Source organism: Danio rerio, chromosome 8 (genome assembly GCF_049306965.1).
Source record: "Danio rerio strain Tuebingen ecotype United States chromosome 8, GRCz12tu, whole genome shotgun sequence".
Classification (NCBI taxonomy): Eukaryota; Metazoa; Chordata; class Actinopteri; order Cypriniformes; family Danionidae; genus Danio; species Danio rerio.
Window position 1 is genome coordinate 40,226,673 of NC_133183.1, and position 9,147 is coordinate 40,235,819.

The 9,147-nt window shown below is 40.9% G+C and overlaps 1 protein-coding gene across 2 annotated transcripts; it reads right to left on the bottom strand.

Moving 5' to 3' along the window:
• Positions 1 to 4,267: 4,267 nt before the first annotated feature.
• Positions 4,268 to 6,062, bottom strand: LOC141375871 (E3 ubiquitin-protein ligase RBBP6-like). 2 transcript variants are annotated; one of them, XM_073910874.1, is made up of 7 exons: positions 5,700 to 6,062; positions 5,410 to 5,506; positions 5,231 to 5,306; positions 4,996 to 5,084; positions 4,859 to 4,919; positions 4,617 to 4,756; positions 4,268 to 4,527 (listed from the first exon to the last, which is right to left on the bottom strand). In XM_073910874.1, exons 1-7 carry the CDS (start codon positions 5,857 to 5,859, stop codon positions 4,353 to 4,355), a joined length of 798 nt encoding a protein of 265 aa, XP_073766975.1. In that variant the 5' UTR covers positions 5,860 to 6,062; the 3' UTR covers positions 4,268 to 4,352. The 2 variants fall into 2 exon arrangements, with proteins under 2 accessions (XP_073766975.1, XP_073766976.1); XM_073910875.1 differs by lacking the exon at positions 4,859 to 4,919.
• Between the last annotated feature and the right edge of the window lie 3,085 nt (positions 6,063 to 9,147).

Genomic DNA, 9,147 nt, shown 5'->3' on the forward strand with positions numbered 1-9,147 from the left:
TAGGAAACAAAAATGCAGCGTGAACTTTAACAGCATTTTTAAGCAGTTAAGTCAACTCAAGTCAATATTATTATTGTGAAAACTGACAAGTTTTACAGAAACTTAGACTGTCTTTAAATGAAAATTTAGTAGTCCATATCCAAGCAAGAGTCTTGATTATATGTGGTAAAAGAGTTGTTAACTCAGTCTGTTCTTGTTCAATTGGTAATGCTTTGGTTTCACTGTCAAATGACAGGTATGAAAGATTTTCAAATAATCAATAGTTTGAGCAAATAACTAACCTGTGAGCATTTCTAATTGACCAGACAGTAAGAATCAAATGAATTTTATACAAAATCATACTGTTTGCTTCTGATTATGTCGAATGGTTTAGTCAGAGTAAAGTAAATGGTACAAATGACAAGTTGAGAAGATAATTATAAGGTTAAGTCTTATTTCTGTTAAAAGATGCTTGAGTTTGAATTACTCAGGTTTGATCTTTGTTAAATTTGACTAAGATTTTGTTAAACCCCTAAAACGTGGGAACAAAAGAAATGGATTCACAATCCCTCTTATTGCATGTTAATGACTTGGATTAATAGTTTGTAAAAAAAAAAACATTACATCTTTCTTGGTCTTGAGGTAACAGGTAATATCTATATCTAGACTCTTTGAGGTGACTGAGGGTCTGGCTCAATTCATTTAACCCGGCTTCCAGAGAGTGGATTTGATATTAGTTTGTTAACTGTGAAGGTGAATTTGGCTCATTATGGCCAGGACAAGGGTGCTTGTACACTTCCTATCAATGATACAGAGGAATGTGTTGCATCACCACAATCACATCATTATTTGAATAAAAATATATTTTAAGTGGACTTGACTGACATGGAGTTCAGCAAGGTGATAATTAAACATGGTAATGGTGCTGAATTGGACTATTGTGCTGTTGGCATGTTTAATGTGTGTTAATGTAAAAATGCTTCATTATTCTAATTTGAAGTTAGTGAACACGCTGATGAATGTTTTAAAACTGGTGAAGATAAAGATGTTTTTTGCAGGTCATGAATTTAAATCCTGTGTGGCTTAGGTCGAGTGGATGACCCTTTGTGTCTGATCAGAGGATCTCTGAGCACTAGAATTAGCCTATATGTTTGGATTTAGAGTTGGAGCAAGTTGTAGATGCATCAGAGGAAGTATCGATGGAAATTATGAGTTGTTTACTTCTGGAGGACTTTTAGGGCTTGCGCATTTGTGTTCACATTCTGGACTTTGGTCCGCTGTTGTTGTTTTTTTATATGTTTTCACTTCTGCTTGCAGGACCCTTAATCCCACCGATGATGAGAAGGGTGAACTCCTTTTGTGGGTGGAGAGTGAAAGAGCCCTTAGCTTGGGGACTGGAATTTTTAGGTTCCAGCTTGTCCAAGAAGGGGTGAAAAAACTCTGTGAACTTATTAAGGGAGCTTGAGTCATTACTTTCACTCTCCTTAGTGACCTCACTGGCTGACCGGAAGTGGAGTTTGGACTCCATTCGGGTCAAAAGGGGGGACTGAAGGATTTGGATTTCTGCTTTCCAATTCGTCTCATCATGGACCACTGTTTATCCTTTTCATCATCCTGTTTCTCAGTATTTAACTGTGAATTGATTTTAACTAATGAATAAGTTAAAACTGCTTACTGTAAGAATGTTCTGTGTCCTTGTTTCTCTTTTTGCCTGTCTATTTTAACTTTGTTTTCAGGAGACACACAGACCAGGTCATAGGTCATGGAGCCCTCTCTCTCTCTCTCTCTCTCTTTCTCTCATTCTCTCTCTCTATCTGTTCCTATGACTAGAGGTCCAATACAGAGGAGAAGAAGACACCTGTTTTATTGTCCTGATATATTGCCTATAATTTTATAGCTGTTTGATTGATCTGTTTTTGAGTATAATTAATAGTAATGTAATTCCTTTTTGTGTGGAGACAGACTGTGTGTAGCCAAGATATTGCAGCAGACTGTTGATGGAAACAGTCTTGAACCAGCCTGATAACACAGCTGAACGTACAAGAAACATCCTTGAGTCTTTAACACAGATGGTCTTTTGTGTCTATTGTGTTCCTGGTTTAGCTTTTTACAGGTTGGAGATCAGCTCCTAATAACTTAGGGCGACCTCTCCTCTAGGCATCAGGTCGCCATCCATATCTGGATACAAATACAAGGCTTTCTTTGACGCACACACTAAGGCCATCCATATCTGGAAGTAGATACTATGTTTCTTTGACGCATGTATTTAGAATTGTCTATTTCTGTTGTAACCAATGAGAACTGTTTACCTGGATCCCACCCTTTCTGGACTTGTGTAAAGAGTATAATTGTTCGATTGTTGAAACTGTAAGCAGAGCGGCCTAGGAACTCATTGAGAGTGTTGAAGCTGGCTTCTGCGAATGAAACTGCAAACTATCTTCAGTAAACTTAATTTATTTTTTTAAAATCTCTGACTCCGGCTCTTCTTCATCAACCAGACTGGTCATTCTTTGGGTTAAACTGTAAACTATCCCTACAGTCTAGACTATGGTCAACTTGTGAAGTTACTCATACACCTCCGCTCATGGCATATTACCATTAAAATGAAACTTTTCCAGCAGAATATGACGCTCTAAAAAAAAAACTTCATCGGCACTGGTAACTATGAAAACCACGACTGAGCACTAATGGTACACTCAACAATTTACACTGACATTTGAAGGATCACCTGACATTAAAGACTGAAGAACGCTGGAGGAACATCAAATTTTAACACGGAAGAGTTTTTTTGTCTCTCTCAAATTAAAGCAATATTTCTTAATCTTGTTGTTTTTTTTTACTGTACAGTTGCCCCAGGTGTTTATCAGGTGTGATGCCTGCTCATCTGACCTTTGACCTCGGCACTCAACTGCTGCCAGTTTTCTTTCAATGCCATGAGATTTCTGAATTCTACATGCAGGAACCGATGCATTCTTTTTTTTCCTTTTTTTTTTTTTAAACAAAACAGATATGGCAGACACTGCCAAACATTGAAACTTTGGAGGGCATTGAGGGAAAAAAAAAGCACAATATCATCAAGGTGAATAAAAGGTTTGATCAAAGTGTGCGTTTACACACGTTCATTTAAATATGGACAAAACCAACATTGGGTTATTTTTGTTATTAGATTTAAAATGCACGGACCCTATTTGACCCAGTGTTCATATATACATATGTTTTTATGAATGAATATTTTTGCATATAAAAGATAATAAAAGACTGACTAGACAGATTAGATAGTTTAATAGACAGATTGACACGTGTAGTCATTCGTTCCTGTGTATTTGATGACTAGCTTCCAGCAGTATCTGGCTGCAGACTTGCATGCAATCTGAGACACAAAGCACTCAGCGGAGCTAGTGAGGTCACTGTGAGAGGCGGGGTTAGGGGTGCACACTCACTGACAGCCTAGATTTAGCCTGGTTTTAACCAAGCCGTCTATTAGACTTTTAACCCTTATGTATTGTTCATATTGTTCAAGTGGCTGTTTTTGCCCCCAATGACCTCCATTATAACTAAACTTGTTTTAATTGCAAAGCCATGACACCAGATAGTAACTCATTCTTTATTGTTGGTGGTTTCCCTGTTGGGATGAGATAAAATGAGTCATTTTTACTTTTGATGGTCAGTTGGCACCTTTAAACACCCCAAAAAAATGCTTGCTGGGATGGTACCAAGAGGCTGTGCTCACTTCTGGACAGAGGGGGTGTAGACTTGCAGCTAGTGCCGATAAGAGGTGCAGACGCTGAGGCTGTTCTGTATGCGAGTGTTGAGGTTTTGAAACATCAGCTGACAACGCGTAGGTAGAGAGTAGCAGGTTCTGGGAGTAGATGAGCTTGTCACCGGTGTAGACTTTGACCGACTTGTGAAGTTACTCACAAGACCTCCGCTTATGGGACATTAACATTCAAATGAAACGTTTCCAGCAGAATATGACGCTTTAAAAAACTCCATCGGCACTGGTAACTATGAAAAACACGACTGAGCGCTAATAGTGTACTCAACACTTTACACTGACATTTGAAGGATCACCTGACATTAAAGACTGAAGTAAGAACGCTGAAAAAAACCCATCAGATTTTAGCCCAGAAGAGTTTCTCTTTTCCTAAATTAAAGCAAAACTTCATGATATTGTGTTTATGAATTCATTCGTGTGTGTGTGTGTGTGTGTGTGTGTGTGTGTGTGTGTGTGTGTGTGTATGTGTGTGTTGCACTGCTGGAGTGAAGGTTAACCAGTCCACACAGTTCATGCGGCTATAATCTTTATTATCTTTTATTAATAAACTATGTACAATATTTACACGTCGGCTCCAGGTCTCTTGGATGAAGGTCTCTCAGCGACGTGGTCTCTTCTGGTCGCCGCGCGTCTCTGGTGAAGATGGGGAGCGGGACCGTTTCCCTCCGGCGTCCCGGACCGAAGATGCCGCACCTGCTGAGGACGAGGAGGGCAAAGGCTCGGTCTGGCAGGAGAAGGACGGCCTCTTTCTCTTCTCAGCAGCATAGGCCTCACTGAACAGATCGAGCGCAAACACACACAAGCAGACATCATGTGAGATTTGGACAAACACTAGAACATGCGGCTATGCCAGTTTACTCACGCGTCTATGATGGGAATGACGTATCGGCCGCTGCCGTCTATCATGACTCCCTTTCGGTCTGGGTCGTCCACCTCCAACAGGAAGCTGCGGGGAATCCCTGTGCTCTTCCGGATGCGCTTGTGCGGCGCGGAGCGGCTGCCCTGTGAATTGAGGAGTGACAGTCAAACTCTGAGCAAACAATCTGACTGATGAGGACAAGAGCTCAAGTTCACAGCAACCGTGAGCTTGGAAAACCCAGTTACCACATTAGTGGGGCAGTGCCTAATGTGGTGTCCCGGGATCCCAAGCAGCCTCATGGCCTCACTAGTGAACATCAGAACCATGAGAATCAGCTCAGACATCTCTCACAAAGCAAACCTGTCAGTGTCTGAACGCTCACCTGCTGGAGTAGTAGCACAGGCTGGACTGGTACATCACCGCTTTCAGCTTGTCCTCCTCTGACGCCTTTGCCTCAGCCAGATTCTCAGTCTGTTTCACAGGCATTTGCACATTTGAATCTTTTTCACCCTCAACCCTTCAAACAATCTCAAATCTCCCTAAGAAGCTGAGTGCGTGTGCGTATATTGTGTGCTTTACATTGCGTTTTGCTATTGTGCTATTCATTTGTTCAATACCTTCAACAACTGCTCCAGTGAGAGGAGTGAAGGATCAGCTCTAGGTGAAGGTTCACGCCAGCGTCCAGCTTGATGTCTGCAAAACAAAGGAGCTTGTGTGACTAAAACACCAGGGACAGACCAGGAGTCTTCATATAACATCTAACAGAGGACGCGTGTGCTCATTTCACAGCACTTACCCAACAAATCTTCTGTTTGAGGACTTCAGTCCCGCCGCAGGGATCCGTCTGATGATGACCGACGTGTTTTTAGGGATGAGAGCATCATCTGTGTATTCTGACAGCAAAATAAAATCAGAATCAGCACATAATTATGGAGCACGGTATACTTTGAGAGCCATTAGCCTTTAAAAACAGTCAAAACATCACTACATGTCAGCATCAGCACCACCTTACAGCTTCCAGAAGTGTCTGATATAACGCATCTAATGTTAGCGTAGAACAGTTGAAGTGTCTTTTCCTCAACTCACCTTCATCAGTCTGGGCGTTGCTGATCTTCAGCTGGCAGAACTTCAGCCTCTTGCTCCTCATGATCTGCCGCTTCAGCTCCCCCGCGCTGATGTTGAGGCCTTCAAACTGGAGCGAGTCGTAGGTGAGTCGACTCTGGAACCTGTAGTGAACACAAGACATACTGAACACAAACACAAAGCACAGCGTAATAAAAAGGGTCAAACCTGAGTGATGGGAACAGCAGGCGATCAATCGACGTATCCAACGATCAATAATATCGATAATCTGGAAAAATTGTCACGGAGGACGCAGAGATCAGATGCCAATCGACACAGCGAGATTCAAACAACACCCACAGGACGGTTGTCATGGATGCTGATGATGAACACGTGACGCATGCACTGTACAACTTCCGGCAATATTATCATTATTAATATTAATTTTATTGATAGTAGTAGTAAAATCATTGCGATAAGTATAATAAAATAAACAGCAGAACAGTTGGCCATCTCTGAATAATACACAGCGACGTTTCCCTGCACGAACGATTCAGGCCTTCGCCAAGAAGACTCGGGTGAGTCGATGATTCAGGGATTGATTCAACTGTCCGTTCATCCTATTGGCTTCTTTGGCTGAATGAATCGTTCAATGCTTTACTCAAATAAAGCGGCCTCTTGCTGCCACCTATTGGGGGTTTGCTTTTTTGTTTTCAAAAGTACTTTGACACTTTTTTAAAGGCACCTTTAAGTTCATTTTTGCACAAAAGCTCGTCTCTGTGCGTTCCAAATGGTTTGACATTTCCTTAGCACATGGTTTTCTTGATGCGTTTGAAATTTTCAATGTAAATCCACTCGTACTTGCATTTGATCTTTATTATGCCTTAAAATCAAAACTATACTAAAGGTGTCTTATCCAAATGCAGATTTTCATTCAAAACGTTATGACAGAACCATATTACTTTACAGTGGCCCATGGATATATATATATATATATATATGTGTGTGTGTGTGTGTGTTGCTTGTTTCTTATTTACCCATGCAGTGACTTTTAGGCATAAATACTATGTAGGCTTGCTAAAGGGTTGCATGAGAAATGTCATCATCGTGAGAGCTTGACTTTTTTTTTGTCGCTGCCTTTAGTTGTGGTGAAATGAGATGCATCATGTCGTTTATCTGTTTGTGCAGTCTGTACCTTCATTTCTGAATCGTGTGGCATCGTACTTGAAGCCAAGTCATTTAGCCCAAGGCATAGTTGTCTTAGAATGAGTAGTTTGCTGATCAAATTCCACATTTTGATGAGGCAAAACACATCTTGGATGTTTTAATTACTATTTTAGGTGAAAAACAAAACAATGAGATTTGTGTAAAATCTAAAGTTAACCAAGTCCAGCCCGCCATCTTGTCCTGCCTCTCAGTTCTCTTAAGCCTTGGGCCGGCTCTGTGAAGTGGCCTCTTTTGGGCTCATCATTGAAGACCGGACGAGCTGCAACATTTCGTTCTGCCAGGTTCTGGGAGTAGATGAGCATGTCATCGCTCTAGACTATGGTCAACTTGTGAAGTTACTCATACACCTCCGCTCATGGCATATTACCATTAAAATGAAACTTTTCCAGCAGAATATGACGCTCTAAAAAAAAAAACTCCATCGGCACTGGTAACTATGAAAAACACGACTGAGCACTAATGGTACACTCAACAATTTACACTGACATTTGAAGGATCACCTGACATTAAAGACTGACGTAAGAACGCTGGAGGAACATCAAATTTTAACACGGAAGAGTTTTTTTTGTCTCTCTCAAATTAAAGCAATATTTCTTAATCTTGTTGTTTTTTTTTTTTTTTACTGTACAGTTGCCCCAGGTGTTTATCAGGTGTGATGCCTGCTCATCTGACCTTTGACCTCGGCACTCAACTGCTGCCAGTTTTCTTTCAATGCCATGAGATTTCTGAATTCTACATGCAGGAACCGATGCATTCTTTTTTTTCCTTTTTTTTTTTTTAAACAAAACAGATATGGCAGACACGGCCAAACATTGAAACTTTGGAGGGCATTGAGGGGAAAAAAAAGCACAATATCATCAAGGGGAATAAAAGGTTTGATCAAAGCGTGCGTTTACACACGTTCATTTAAATATGGACAAAACCAACATTGGGTTATTTTTGTTATTAGATTTAAAATGCACGGACCCTATTTGACCCAGTGTTCATATATACATATGTTTTTATGAATGAATATTTTTGCATATAAAAGATAATAAAAGACTGACTAGACAGATTAGATAGTTTAATAGACAGATTGACACGTGTAGTCATTCGTTCCTGTGTATTTGATGACTAGCTTCCAGCAGTATCTGGCTGCAGACTTGCATGCAATCTGAGACACAAAGCACTCAGCGGAGCTAGTGAGGTCACTGTGAGAGGCGGGGTTAGGGGTGCACACTCACTGACAGCCTAGATTTAGCCTGGTTTTAACCAAGCCGTCTATTAGACTTTTAACCCTTATGTATTGTTCATATTGTTCAAGTGGCTGTTTTTGCCCCCAATGACCTCCATTATAACTAAACTTGTTTTAATTGCAAAGCCATGACACCAGATAGTAACTCATTCTTTATTGTTGGTGGTTTCCCTGTTGGGATGAGATAAAATGAGTCATTTTTACTTTTGATGGTCAGTTGGCACCTTTAAACACCCCAAAAAAATGCTTGCTGGGATGGTACCAAGAGGCTGTGCTCACTTCTGGACAGAGGGGGTGTAGACTTGCAGCTAGTGCCGATAAGAGGTGCAGACGCTGAGGCTGTTCTGTATGCGAGTGTTGAGGTTTTGAAACATCAGCTGACAACGTGTAGGTAGAGAGTAGCAGGTTCTGGGAGTAGATGAGCTTGTCACCGGTGTAGACTTTGACCGACTTGTGAAGTTACTCACAAGACCTCCGCTTATGGGACATTACCATTCAAATGAAACGTTTCCAGCAGAATATGACGCTTTAAAAAACTCCATCGGCACTGGTAACTATGAAAAACACGACGTACATGAGGCCCCTGGTCCTTACTTTGACTCAAAACCAGTGATGTGTGTGTAGATCTGGTCCCTACTTTGACTCAAAACCAGTGATGTGTGTGTAGATCTAGGGCCTCATGTACGAAGACTTGCGTGGAAATCTTACTAAAACATTGCGTACTCCATCGGCACTGGTAACTATGAAAAACACGACTGAGCACTAATAGTGTACTCAACACTTTACACTGACATTTGAAGGATCACCTGACATTAAAGACTGAAGTAAGAACGCTGAAAAAAACCCATCAGATTTTAGCCCAGAAGAGTTTCTCTTTTCCTAAATTAAAGCAAAACTTCATAATATTGTGTTTATGAATTCATTCGTGTGTGTGTGTGTGTGTGTGTGTGTGTGTGTGTGTGTGTGTGTGTTGCACTGCTGGAGTGAAGGTTAACCAGTCCACACAGTTCA

Coding starts and splice junctions, on each gene's coding strand:
- LOC141375871 (XM_073910874.1), bottom strand. CDS start 5,859: ATGTCTTGTGTTCACTACAGGTTCCAGAGTCGACTCACCTACGACTCG. Junction 4,757..4,858: donor GGCACTGCCCCACTAATGTG/GTAACTGGGTTT, acceptor CTCAATTCACAG/GGCAGCCGCTCCGCGCCGCA. Junction 4,528..4,616: donor GTCATTCCCATCATAGACGC/GTGAGTAAACTG, acceptor CGATCTGTTCAG/TGAGGCCTATGCTGCTGAGA.